Source organism: Callorhinus ursinus, unplaced genomic scaffold, assembly GCF_003265705.2.
Source record: "Callorhinus ursinus isolate GAN/ISIS: 27379988/994484 unplaced genomic scaffold, GSC_fseal_2.0 scaffold11, whole genome shotgun sequence".
Lineage (NCBI taxonomy): Eukaryota > Metazoa > Chordata > Mammalia > Carnivora > Otariidae > Callorhinus > Callorhinus ursinus.
In genome coordinates, this window is record NW_027397073.1 from 38,348,225 (window position 1) to 38,363,189 (window position 14,965).

At 39.0% G+C, this 14,965-nt stretch overlaps 1 protein-coding gene across 1 annotated transcript in view; it reads right to left on the bottom strand.

Annotated features, from left to right (window-relative positions):
• ASXL3 (ASXL transcriptional regulator 3) overlaps positions 1-14,965 on the bottom strand; it is a 179,698-nt gene that overhangs the window by 5,696 nt on the left and 159,037 nt on the right. Inside the window, exons 10-12 of the mRNA XM_073898362.1 lie at positions 9,639-9,735; positions 7,656-7,761; positions 1,643-3,593 (exon numbers count right to left, since the gene is read on the bottom strand). Coding sequence (XP_073754463.1) covers positions 1,643-3,593; positions 7,656-7,761; positions 9,639-9,735 — 2,154 coding nt within the window. The remainder of the gene's footprint in view (positions 1-1,642; positions 3,594-7,655; positions 7,762-9,638; positions 9,736-14,965) is intronic.

The following is a 14,965-nucleotide window of genomic DNA, read 5'->3' on the forward strand; positions in this document are numbered from 1 at the left end:
CCCATTCAGGGCTCTTGACAGGTACTACTATGCTCCCTTGTTTTCCTTCCTCTAGGAAAAGCTTTTCCTAGAAAACATATCTCCCTTCTTAACATATGTATATTTACACTATAAATGCTTGACACATACTATAGGATCATATCAATCTGAAATCATGCTTTGGAACTTTGGTAGATGAAATGATCTTTCTGAGCTATCTCATTTCTCATTTTCCAACCTGCGATGTCTCTCTTCTAATCCAAAAGCTTCAAAGAAAAAATGAATTTAGAGAGGAGATTCCATTTTCCCTTTTAAATATTTTCTTTAGTTAAAAAAAAGAAACAACTAAAAACATTTAAAAAATTACACCTAGATATACTTAAGCAAGAGCTCAAGGCCAAACACCAAATATACTTATGCTATCCATCTACCGTAAAATGTACATTGAAAACAAGCTTTTGACAAGAAAAATCAGACTGCTATGTTCAAAAATATTTCCTATGAAAAGCATGCTTATATTTTTCTTTCCACTGCTTCAGAAATTAAAATGCATAGTGGGGCTTTAATTGGGGCTTAATGTTCATCTTTCACATCTTTAGAATCTTATTTAATAGGGGTTACTTTATTAAGTAGAATAACTACGGCTACACTCTTAAAAGTCAGCCTTATGGATATCATGAGACACATACATAAAATAGATGTCAGGGCAGAGCAAAATAAAGAGAAAGAAATTAAGAGCAACACAGCTTGAATACGGTTATAATTCTAGACCAAACCTATGGTGGAATAATCCACTTAACTGTTGGACAAATGGACTGAAATGAAAGCACCAAATAAATGTAGATTATGTTGTGTAGGATTTTTTTTTTTTTATTAAACAGAGTATTTCTTTTGAATTAACCTTAATTTTCAGTTTACTTAGGCAGGGCCAATTTATATAAAAGATTTGTTTTCTGAGAGTTAAAACCTATCTGGGACCAAAAGAGAACATGTAAGTCGGAATGTTTCACTACAGGTTTTATTATTTGTGAAGTTAAAAAGCTCTTTACTATCTCAAAAATTAAAAAAAAAATAAGATTTGTATATCTGTACATCTACAGCATTTTTCCCTCAGGGTGTGCAAAGCAATTTCATTGATTTCCTCAAGAAATATTTAGTGAGGCTCTTCCATAAGTCAGGTCCTTTCTGCTAGGAAATGGTGGGGTGGTGAATATTTGCTGGAAAATAAATAAGCCGATATTCTCGACCTTCTCCTCCTTCGTGTATGCCTCTGACTTTTGACTACTTTCCCTAGTCCTACTGAACTTTGATATCTTTACTTTCCCCAAGTGCATGTAGGTCTTCATCCTATACACCCTGGAGTCCCCAAAAGACCCTCTATCTCATGGCCTATCGGCTCCCCCGGGCCCTGTTCTCCCTCCCCATTTCTTTTTCCTTAAATGTTGAGGTCTAAGTATATACATATATCTAAGATTATCTTGTGAGCTCAGCAATCCTTAAAAAGGATCATTTACTATTAGAATAGTGCTGAGAGTATTAGATCATGAACTGCCACATAAAACCTGGAGGGAAGAAAACCTTATTTAATTCTGAAAATTAAGCATCAAAATAGGGAAAGCCTAGCTATGGAGTTGTCTTTGATGTTATTATTGGTGTTCCATACCTTGAGAGGCGGAACTCTGGGCTCCTCTCTCGGAGGCTGTTCTTTCTCAGGTGGGCCGCCGGGTGCTACGCTCCGGGTTGACTGGTCCTCTTCTATCCTAGCCCTCTTTTCTTTACAGATCCCAAAACTGTGTTGCTCTGCGGTTTTCCTCTTTGATATCTCTGAATCTCTACTTTCATTTCTTACCCCGTCAGGTGACTTGGAGGGCTCTGACAACTTGGAAGAATGCGAGGTCTCCAACCTATTCTGTGAGCCCCCTTGCTTATGTGTTTTATTTCTAGAGCCTTCCGAAAATGAAGTCTTATCCACCGATGAGACATATTGCTTGTCTTGTAATTTAGCTGATGGAAGCTCATTTCCCTTATTCTCTGTCTCTTCAGAAAAGACAGGTAACTCCAGTGGTGAAGACGCCCCTTTCTTTTCTGTTCTTTGCAGGACATTATGATTTTTTACTTTTATCATTTCTATAGAAGGAAGTTCTGGAATTGAAGCAGGATAGGGCTTTTCAGTTTCAACATGTGATTTACAAGGCTGCTGATTCAGAGTCTTACCGTGCAAGTCTTCAGATGGAAATGCTTCAGGAGCAATGGAGGAACCCATTTTGATAGGTTCAGGAGTATTTGATAGAGTCTTCTGTTGAGAGAGAAGGCTCTCTCCCAGCGGCTTGGCAGGGGCAGAGCCTTCATCTTTCTGTGGGGAGAGTGGTTCTTCACATAGGGAAGGAGACTTTCTTTGCTGATGCACCATTCTTTCATTCATGGAAGAATTAGAAATCGGAGATGTTTCTGAAGGAAGTGGCAAACTGGATATAAAGGTGGTCTCAGATGTGAGAAGCATGGAAGACACTGAAGACGTTTCTGATGTCAAAGGTAAATCAGACATGGGTGATGTTTCTGATGTTAAAGGTAAATTTGATACTGGGGATGCTTCGGATGTCAAAGGTAAACTGGACATCAGAGATGCCTCTGATATTTCAGGTGAAGTGGATACTGGAGATATTTCTGACATCAAAGATGCATGAAGGTTTTCATCAGGGGGATTTCTCTGATTATATTTGTCTGCATTTTCAGTGCTGGACACCTCAGAACAAAATGTTGTCTCAAGGGAGGCTGGAGTACATGATTCCTCTGAGGTGGATTGGGTTTCCCCTCCTGGGGATGTCAGGCTGGTACAGGCTCCCTCTGGGCTCTCGGAAGAGAAGGAAGTTTCAGAGATGCAAGCATTTTCAGAAAGCTGTTCATCAGGATCACTCTGTAGCTCCATATCTACAGCAATTCCTTCATTGGGAAATTGGCCTTCTAAAGAAGATGACCCTGTTTTTATTTTTGGAATATTGGTCTCTATTGCAGCTTCTGGCTCCTTCTGTTCTGTGTCACTGACATGAGTCACAGATGAAGTGGAAGGAACGAGAGAGTCACAGACTTCTAGCTGATCGATAACAACCGACATTTCTTCCTGGGGAGATTCGGATTTCTCTTCCACCTTCACTTCAATATGAGGCAGAGTTTCTAAAACATCATTCATCATAACACAGGATTCCAAGTTATCTTCCGGAGGTGCTACTTGGGGCTCTTCATGAGAGTTGGCTGGACTTTCAGACACCTCAGAAAATTCAGGTATTGTCTTATGATTTTCATCCTGACACTCACAGATACTAGTCTCTACCTCTTCTGCAATCTCCTCCTGAATCACAGATTCTTCAGGGACCAAGATATCTTCTGATTCTGATTCTGCCATCACATCTTTACCTACATCTACCATAGGACAAAGCGTAGCACAGAACTCAGGCTCTGGAGAAGCTGGACTTTTCATGCTTTTTGGCTGCTGTTCTTCCAAGGGAGTCTGTGCGGAAAGACCTGGAAGGCCAGAGGTTCCACACGAACTACTTTCAGCTCCATTACTGTTTGGTCCAGAAGTGAGCTTCATCGATTCCTCTCTTGACATGCCCAACCTGAACAGAAATTAGAAAGATTAAATTATTGTTCAACCACAAAACATGAAAGGTACAACTTACTTATGTGTGTGTGTATGTATATTCAACAGAAGTAAATGCATCAAATTAATTATATAATCACTAAGTAACATGCTTAGTGTTTTTATTTATGTAATGTTTTAATTTATGTAAACTAGTTTATGATGACTTAGTTCTTCTACTGTTTTTATAATCATAACTAAAGTAAACTCTACTTCTGGTTAAAAAAGGTATAGATTGATTGATTGATTTGGTATAGATTTTTATTCTGTAAGCAAGGAGATATGAACTTTGCCAAATGTTATGTAAAAGGAATTAAAAAATTACAGACTACAAAAGATTAGAAAATATGGGCAGAAAAGCAAAAGAATGGATAAGATCAAAAATTTTTTAGTCAGAAATTAGCAATCTATCTTTATCATAGAAAACTGCACAGTCTTCAAAGGATGCCATATAAGCAAATAAGATCAATGGAATATAGGTATGTTGTAAAATCTTAAAACTGAAATGACTTCCAAAGATTAAGTTCTCTTAAACCAATGTAAGAGGTGTTACTAACCTTATTTTAGTCTCTCAGTGTCTAATCTAAGACAATATGGAAATTTCACTAAAGAATAACAAACGTATTTGGGGTCAACAAAGTTGATTCTATTAGATTACATTCGTAGGAGGCAAGACCTTAAAATTCTTTCATGTCATCTCTTACTGTAAGGATACTCCATGAAAGACAGCAAAGAGTATCAAGAAATAATCTAACCTAATATTCTTGTCATAAGGGAAAGTTCATCAGAATTACAAAAATATTGTAGACCACTATTTCCTGTCATACTAACTTATGATGTCAGCATCACATGGTAGAGAAATAAGCTGTTCTAAAAGAAGAGTACAATTATTACAAAGAGAGACATATTCTTGAACATATTTGACTGAAGAAATACAGCTAAAAGTATCGATGTGGGAAAATACCTCAGTGAAATCTCCTTCAACCTTTTACTTAAATTCTCAAAATGAAAGGAAATAATATTGAATAGATTTTTTTGGGTGTATTCATTGTCTTCTTTACTAACATTCAGAAGGCTCAAAAAGAAAGATAGGAAGTACTGCCCTCATAATTAGCCTCTTTTCTTTCAACTTTTCCTAAGATAGGTTCAAACTAAGCTCCAATTTGTAACTATCCTACACTGAGAGGAACAGAATAACTACACTACAGATAAACTTAAAGAATAATCATCAACTAGAAATATGGTCCCTTGGGGCTAGGTCAAGCAGAGATACTACTGATATTAGGTTAGGTGTAGAATATACAGTAACTATCTACTGGCAGCCAAATTTCTGCTAGTTGGTTAATAAGGGTATAATAAATTTATTAATTCATATGAAATATACTTAATATTAAATATCACAAATGTATGGAATATATAAATGTATATATTATGAATGTGTGTATATGTATATTATATATATATGTATATATATGTGGACAACAGCACTGTATAAAATATACCTATGTCAGCATTTTATTATTTTCATGAAAAAAATGGATTTAAGATGGCATAAGGCATAGAAGGTTGGTTTTCACAGCACACCACATAACAACACAAAGGAAAACAGTTAAGTCCAGAAATCTAGACTGCAAACGAACAAACCAACTCCTATAATTCTGAGTTAGCATACATATGGGTGAGCTCTAAGTAACTAAAGCAAATATGGAACAGTACTATGTTATAAGCAGAGTAACCATAATAAAGAGCTCAAACAAACAGCTGAAAACTACAGCAGACAAATCTTAACAATAGGGGAGTTTGGATGGCAACATTCTTGGGAAAACTTAGAGCAGTGAAAAGGCACATGTCAACTGAAAATTATCTGATGCTAGGAAAAACAATCCTTCACACACTGGGGTAGCTTAAGTAATCTAGAAGTAACAAAATTTGAAGGGTATTCAATGAAATGTCCAAAATATAGCTGTCATCCAATATGTAATCAAAGATGGAAAAAGTCAAGCAAGAATTCCAGTGACATAAGGGGACAGAAACTCTATGGATAAACTACAGCAAGAAAAGGGTCAAATAAAAGAAGTGTTTGTATTCAGAGCTCAGGGATGGTAAGACGGAATCATGCTTACTCACAGTATTGTAGCTGTTACCCTCCAGGGCAGGGGCCTTTAACCTGATATGCATGGGAGTCTGGAAGCCCTCAAATTTTATGTAAAAATATTATATATGTGTGAATTTTTCTGAGAAGGAATTGCGGCACTAGGACACTGAGCGAATTACTTAACCACACTGGGTAAACCTGGAAAAATTACTTAGTTTCATGGTCTCTCAGTTTCCTAAACCCCTTTTTAATGTAAAAGTAATAATGACATCCACCTTATAGGACTGTTGGGTGGGTTAGTGAAATAATACTTGCGAAGCCCTGAGACACATATCAGAGCTGATTATGTTCAATCACAGCTTGCTGAACAAGGGAAAGCCTTCTGTAATGCATGTGCTCTAGGGTACACGCTCTCCGAGGGCAGAGCCTAGAAAGTCCTATGAATGTCTATACCTATGGCATCTAGATGAGATGTTGGATCAATTTTGCTGAATTTAAAAAAAAAGGGGGGTCCAACACTCAAGACCAGTACATTGGAGGTAACTAGCTCAGTTGTGCTTTTACCAGCACTGAAAAGGGTGTTCCCAACATTCCCTCTGTCAGACACAAGGTGGGGGAGCCCTCCTGAGTGGTCTGCAATGTCATTCTCCAGGGTTCTTAATCCTGCTGGGCATCAGCATGACCTGAAGAGCATCTAAAAATACGTATTTCTCACCTGCTGGACATTCCCAATCAGTCTGTCTGCCATGGGTCCTGGAAATCTGTATCTATTTTTAAAAGCTCCAGTGAGGATTCTGATGCAGCCAGGCTTGAGTAATACTGCCGGTGACAATATCTGAAGGCATATAAGGAGCCTGCTGCATTTTTAATTTTTGAGAAAACACATTAATTATCTCCTGTTAGTTCTGCTTAAAGATGTATATGCATCCATGGTCCTAGGATAGCAACTAAAAACAAGCCTTCCTACTTGAGAATAACTGCTACTTAGGACACGCCACAAAATGCGAGCCTACTCTGGGTAAGCAGGCTGTTAATCACATGATCCTTTTTTAAGAAGAGCACTCATATGAGACTCCTGACATTGTTTTCCCTATTTATGGGGGGAAATTTTATGAAATTAAATCAAATGGTACAGATTTTGTAACTTGCATCCACCTCAGTGTCATTTACACAAAAAACTTCCAGAACCATTAAGTATGTACATGGGAGTTCCAGGAAAAATTCCTTTCTGAGGAGGATCTAAAGTCACTGTCAATTGTCGGCTCTGAAATCCTTCCTTCTTCCTTAGGGATCTGATGGTCTCTGAGACTTAAATTATGCTCAAGTACAATACGTCCCTTCTAAATGTAAGGCAAAGGAGAAACTACTTTCAATTTAATTCAGTCACTATCACACTTACGTGTGGCTGGCGTTATTTTAAAAAGAAACACACATGAAGAAAAATAATAAATTAAAAACTGGTTACACTCAAAGAGCAAGATGGATAGAGTGAAGAGTAATACCTCAGGCTCTCCCCCAAACAAGGGACTAAACAATTGTATATGCATAGCCAACATTTTCAGAAAAATGTGAGAATTAAGGGTGTCTAAAACTACTTAGCTCTAAAGTATTCCTTAATGAGTATACTTGGATTAAAAACAGGAGATTTTTACTAAAATCTAGTTAAGAAAGCCATAATTGACTTCTATAGGATTTCATGTGCTACTTTCAGTCCAAAATGAATTTTCATGGACAAGTTATAAACCCTTGAAAATGCATTTTTTTAAAATTTAAGTGCTGATATGCCACTATAATTTTACCTGCAATTTCTTACACTGAGGGACTATTGCCTTTTATCACAGGTTTATTAAGTTTTACAGCATATGAGTGTGCTATGTGAAGCAAAGAATTACATTTTCATTTCCTTCTGAAAGAAATGAGAAAAAAAAATGCTCTAGTACTTACTTTTCTCCATAAAACCTTTCAAAGAATTTTTCTTTCCAAGGTTCTGTTTTCTTTTCCTTTTCAATTTCTTGCCTTATCCGCAACTGCATTTCTGGAGTAAACTCTCCTAGGAAGCAAATGCTTATATACTGAGTAAAAGTTGTCATATCTTTTGCCGGTTAATAAAGAAAACGTAATTAATTTGAATAAACTTTTATGGATGTTGAAAAGTAAAAGGTTGAGTACTGACAATATTTCTACAGCTTCTCTCTTTATGAACATCGCTCAAATAGTCATTTAGTTGTAGGTGAACTTTAAAACCCTCAGCAAATATACTGTATGCTAGGGGCTGTGAATGAAATGGCATATATTCAGAGTCCTTAATGAAATCAGTCTGGTGGGAGAAAAGGCACACAATTGACTACAATATAATGTTGAAAGCCCTGTACGGGCTGTAAGAATAAAGGTAGTGAAAGCAGAGAAGAAAAGACACTTAATTCTGCCTGAATCGATTAGGGAAGACCACATACAGGAAATGGTACTTGAGTTGGCTTTTGACAGATGACCAAGTTTTATAAAGTAATTAACTCACAAGGCACAGAGATAAGAATATGTATATTTTTGTTCTTTTGAGTGGCCAGTTGTGAGAATGTAGGAATAGAATGAAATGAAATGGGAAAGGTAGGCTGAGGCCAATTAGCAAATACACGGTTTAAAGAGAGTTCTAAATTTTTCCTACAAGAGACAGAGGGAGGTCCTGATGGCATTCACTCAGGGAGGAATATGGCCAAACAAGTGGCTTAGAAACCAGGTGTAGACATGGGAGGACTCCAGCCAGGAGGCTGCTGAATGGCACAAATGAGAAACATAGAGTACAGTCAGGCCAGCAGCTGTGGGAACGTTCAAGGGCATTCAGAGTCACAGCACAATTGACAGTTCATGCCCAGATCAGGAGAAGGAAGAGGGCAAGAGAGATCATCAAATTTCAAAGTAGGGCGCTCTGTGCACAGTGGTGACATCAGTAGAGAGGGGGCAGAAGGGAGAGCAGAGAGTAAGGTTAAGGGAAGGGAAGATAATGAGGTCAACAGTGACATTATGGTTTTCAGGTGCTTGAAATCAGCTCGGGAGATCCAGCAGGCATTTGGAACAGAACATAGGAATAGGAAAGAAGAGTGAGAGCCAGATGTGGAAGATTTGGCATAGGGGCCATACCAAGGTGGTGAAAGAGGCTGCTTAGTGAATGTGCACAGCTACAAGAGAAAGTATCAGAGAGAATGGTGGAGACATCACTATGTATCATCAGATGGAAGAACAGAAGCTCTGGACGGAAGCTGAGGAATGGTCATTGGCAATGCGGCCGCGGGAAACAATTTAAAATATATTGTAAATGTCTAAGGTACCTGGTTTTAAATTGGATGGGGTAAAAAAAAAACAATACGATATTGCAGAAGGAACATAAAATGTAAGGACTAAGAAGAGGAAACTGGGCTTTGCCATTAGAAAGCCATTAATATTCTCCAGGAGGCGTTACTTCAGTTGTGGATAGAGGAATCACACCTACCATAACACTTTGAGAGGGTAAGGGAGTAAAAATGTAGTACCATTCGTTATTTTTTGTCTTTCAAGAAGCTTGGTGACTAAAGGAAGAATAAGGTGAAATGGTGGCTTTAGGGGAAGAAAGTATTAAAAGAAGATTCTTTAGGCTCTAGGACATTAAGAGAATACATAATGCTTCAAGCAAGTGATTAAAATTACCATTCCAAAGAAAATCTAGCTATATCAAAAATCTTTATGTTCCAGATATCATGCTTCCTTCAAAAATATTGGACCTCAAAACTGCCAAGGATAACAAAGAATTAGTGAAGTCATTTGGAACAGAATGGAAGTTTTTACTAATTTATACTTCAGGGGGAGAAAAAGACTCAGAAATCAGAGAAAGGTGCAAAGCTCAGTACAGTATGTGTACTCAGATATGCCAAAGAATAATGGAAAAGAGAAATTTACCTTCCGCCAGTCGCTGTTTCCATCCTTGAGCTGCATATGCAAAGAATTCATTATTTAGTGCTGAAGAACTGAGGCGTAAAATTCCATCGCTTCCCATCTAGGAAATAAGCCGACAAAAACAAGATCCATCAAGGATAATTCAAAGCAAAAGTACTCAGGAAAGAAGCAAAAACAGGGTGTGTGCATGAGAGAGAAAGTGTGGGGTAGGAGAAAGGAAGAAAAGGAACCTAGCAGAAGGGGAATCTCCCAGTAGAAAAAGTACACTTTATAGTGATGACTATAATGACAAAAATTTAAAGGAAATCTTTATTAGGCATTTCCATTATTGGTGGTGAGGAAAACAAATGCGTGGGATTTCATCACAACAGTTTGATATCTTTATTGTTTTACTACACCTTAAATGGTACCACATTAAAAATCACCATGTTGACACCTTCTGATTAACTTTCATAAATTAAATTTTCTAAAATTTGTGAAAGCTAAAGAAATCCAGTTGGATCACTTGGGTTCATTCTCTGGCTCAGGTTTAGACAAGAAAAAGTTCTAAAACATTAAAACAAATACCCCCACACTGTCATACATACCCCCTCATCTTCTAATTTGGATGCACACAAAAAACAGTAAGTTTTTGGTAAAAAAAAACCTTGGTATTTACTAAGGTAAATAGTAAGGTGTACAATATGTGCAACTGTAAGCTACTGACCTTTTGCCTCAAACATACTAATTTTTAAAAACTCACATGTAGAAGGGATTCGGATAAGCATCATCAAACTGGATGCTTTTAACTTTCCAATTATTTACTGCACCTATGTGCATGTAGTCTGCTTGCTGACATAGAAGATAAAAGAAGTGGCCCTGTCCTTTACTGGCCGCTTATGTGACCAAGGAGTGAAGATAAAACAGTGTCAAGCACTGGGTGAATGGGAATTAAGGAGTGCAAAAAATAAAAGCTGGGGGATGCTATCTAGGTGGACATGAGCGGTTAGGAAGAACTTGATGCCAGAGGCACAGCCAGGTCCTGCAAGATAGGATCTGGACAGCACGGTTTCAGAGATAAAGCATGTAGTGCACTGTAGAGCTCGGGAGCTTTACTGCGAAGACAGGACATCACAGGCCGTCGGTAACTGCACCGCGTACGAAGGTGTGAGGTGCTTTAACCTGCTGGGCAAAGGCCTGGCAAACTGTAGCTCCAATTATATTTTCAAAGATTTCCTCTTACTCCCATATACACGATTCATGTGTCCTAATCTCTAATTGTCACTGCTACCTGAAAACACATCCAGAGATTTCTCATCCCCAGGTTTCTGTTTGTTTGTGGCCTTTTCCACACTGCATCTTCACCACCGAAATACTCCTCCGCTTTTAAAATTTTACTCAACGCCTTCATGAACGTGTCAGCTGAACCACCATTCAGGAGCAAAGGAGAACATTGAATCTAAAAGTCATTATTTTACCAACTACTCTGGATAATGCTAGATCCAATTCAGAAGAGAGACGCTGTGAATAAACACGAGGTGTGTTGAATGCTGCCATCATGACATCCAGAGGGAAGCCACCGACTTGACATTCTAAGTTTCTTCATCTAAGAAGATATGGATAACAACGCTAAAATATTCAATACACTTGGAAAATTTCAGGCAAGACTTTGTTCATTCGTTGAATCATTATTTACTCACCCAGAGCTATTTCATCTTTATTCGAGACACTTATTAAGCCACTCATATGAAGCCATGTACCTGGCACGCGTATACAGTGGCACTAAAGAAAAAGCCCCTGCCCTTATACTGAATACATTCTACACATGGCAGATGCTTCTGATCCCTGTAGATCTCTTCCACCCACGCAACTGTAACTGTAACACTGTAACACAGTTATATCACCACACCACCTCAGTGTCCTACCATCCTACCACAGCCCCAGGACCTGAGTGGGTAAGTGCCCCAGCCTTCCTATCTTCTGACTGGACAATTCTAGGACTCCTTCCTCTGGAATGCAGTCCATACATCGAACCAATGGATGTCATTTGGTCCTGTGTCCCCAATAGAATACATGGGCCTGGGAGCCAAGGGGTGGAGTGAGTGAATCTTTGTACTCTCTCTTCTCTGGAAACCACTGGTAGACTGTATACTTTCTGTCCCCACAGCTCTAGACCATGTGAGATTAAAAGTCCATGTCCCCGGGGGGAGAATCATTTCTCCTGGGGCAGGGTTTCTCAGCCTCGCACTATTGTCATTTAGGTTCAAGATACTTCTTTATCGTGGTAGCTGTCCTGTACGTTGTAGGTTGTTGAACAGCATCCCTGGCTTCTACCTACTAGATACCTGTGGCAACCCCTCTGCCAAATGTGACAACCGTAAATGTCTTCAAATATCACCAAATGTCCCTTTGGGGAAAAATCATCCCCAGGTGACAATCATCGCAGTATTGGACATGGTGAGGGCTCCACTGTAGCTAAGCTCAGCCTGGTTACTGTGTGTCTCTCATGCTGGTGGGTCCGTAGGCAAAGAAAGGGGCTACTGGACAGGTGGGATAATCAGCCCCAACAGTCATGAGGAAAGAGGGTTGCTGCTGTAGGGCAGAGGCAGAGAGAGGGATGTTGGGAGCACTGGAGATTCACTGGGACTTCCCTGGGTGCTTCTGTGTCTGGTGGTAACCGTGAACATGGATTACAGCAATGACAGCCAAAAAGGGCAAGGGAGCCAAAGGCTCAGACTCCTCAGGGATGACAGTCTGGGCCACCTCCACCAGGCAAACTAGCAGAATTCGGCTGAGTATGAGGGTGTTCAGAAATGGGTGACAGAGAAGGGAAATGATGAACTTCAATCACAGCCTTAAGACCAGCTTGAAACTAGCGGAGTCCACAGCTGGTTCGCTAACCCCCTGGCCATAAGTTTTGTTCTTTTGTCTTTTTTTTTTTTTTTCTCTCCAAAATATCATGACTGGCCACTCCTTAAAGAGTTAGTGAGAGCACACTTAACATGAAGCACAACAAGGTCTGAGCGGTCCTGAGTAGAGCAGACTGGACACTGGTGATTCTGTATCTAGCCTGCATGAGTACAGAGCAGCTGGGGTAACAGTTAAGTGCACTTGTCCTGCCCACACCTACAAATCTCTAGGACTTTCTCTGCTGCAGATGCAGCCTGGAAGTGCAGAGTCTGGCTCTGGGGGCAACTCTCCAACCATAAGAGACAAGGGTCTGTGGTGAAAGGTCTTGCTTCCCTGTTCTCCTGGCAGACAACTGTGGGACTCATTTTACACATTTTTGAAGGTCCTCAGTAGAACTGAGACCCAGTCATTTGGAGGGTTTTTCCTCTTCCTGTCTTCATATCATCTAATCCCTGGCTTCTGCTTCCAAACTAACTGTACTCAAGTTCTTGTTCCAGGCTCCACTTTTGGAGGGAAGGGGCACGGGAGGATACTAACTAAGACTCTGAATCAAAGGAGTTTGGGCTTTATCCTCTCTGTGGAGATGGCCCAGTGAATGTCCATAAGGTAATCCTGAGGCTTGAGGCAGGGCTGGAATCAGCATGGCGCCTCCGGCTAGTCACCTCCAGGTCCACGTTTGCCCCCTGATTTGACCCTGCATATTAACTGCTTTTTCAATCACAATAGGGAAAAGGTCAGAAGCACTCTTCTAGGTAATGGGAAACTACCGTTAAAAAGGTTGAAGCCTGGGAAAGTCCAAAAACATGTGTGTTTAAAAAGATAACTTTATTACCTTTGAAAAGGATGGAATGGCGAGGAATGCACAGATAGACATCGCAAGCAGGTAATGGAATACTTCCATAAAGGATAAGAAAGGCAAATTTGAGATATTCAGGACTAGGTGGAGGGCTTTAGGACTCCTTTAGAGTAAAGGATTTATGTAAAAACATTGGGAGAGTATTTTAGCAGACAACCGAACATGCTCACGATGATCCTGGGAAATGGGGTGGATGAAAGAGGCAGCTGGGCTTGAGTGGAAATCTTCAAGCAGGGTTATGAAAGAAGCCTAGCAAAGATAATGGGATGAAGACAGTCCATCTAAAAGATATGCTTCTAAGAAGTCTGAAATTTTCTGCGAATGTTGACTCTGTCTGCCCGTGGTTTGGGAGCCTTGGGAAAAAGCAACTTCACTTAGGCAGACTAACAGGGAAGAGGTATTCTTATTGCGTAGATTTTAAATAGGACTAGTGGATGGAAGACAAGTTCCCTGAAGAGGTAAAGAAATTTGTTTGCTATGAAGTGCATTTATAGAAGGCACAATGAATAGGTTAGAATTTTTCTGTATTTGAGGACATTCATGGTGCTTTGTTAACTTCCACAGTCTGTGCAACACCTAGCATACTGCGGGTACTCAATAAATGTTTACTGCTGCTCTTGCTTCCTATAATGAAAGATTTAAAATTTAACTTCGGTAGCTGATACACAGGATTTTCATTTCACGTATTCTCCCAGGCCAAGAGTGTGATTAGTTATTAACTGAAATTTCAGCATAATTTTAAGACACAAAGAAATACCAGATCCAGATTAGCTCTGACGTAGTCTCAAGATTTCAGCACATGAAAATGCAAGGCAGTGTGAAATAAACACATTCAAAAATATGGAAGCTAGCCCTGAAGGAAAATGTCTTTCTTTTAAAACAGAAAATATTAACTGCCAGACTTCCAGCCTATATGAGACAGCACAATTAAACACTAGGGCTAAATTGGACTTAGGAAATACGTGCCAATAAAACTTTTAAAATACACTATTAATTTTATGGCCTTTAAGAAATACTGTCCAAAAGACATAACATTTTAATGAGCCGGAACAATAAACATTTCTGAAAGGTTTATTTATTTTTTTATTGTTGAGCTATAAATTCTTGTTTTTCAGATTACCCGTGCTAGAAATGTTCATTCTAAAAATTCCCTTAACTCTCTTATAATTAAGTGTCTAACTAAGCTATTGATAAATTATGCTTCCTTTTTATAGGAGGAAAAAATCCTGAACATTTTAGTTGTTACAGAGGAAAATAAATATGCGTAAAGGGAAATTCCTTCGTGTTGAGATCCTTTCACAAAGGTTTAAACTCCTTATTGGTGAGTCTATCATTTGTCTTTGGTATTGGTTATAATAACATCCATTTTGTGGGATGGATGTCCGTGGAATTCAAAGGGTTGAAATGACAATTCTGCTTGCACCCTATTCAGTTTTTGAAGGTCGATGAATTTTAATTCTGTACACGAATATATCTATGTTTAATAATAATCCTTTAAACCTCTAATATATTCTTTATCACTTTTTTCTTATTTTAGGTTTCCTGTAGGTGATTTAGAATGCATGACATGTGGGCTGCAAAGTGG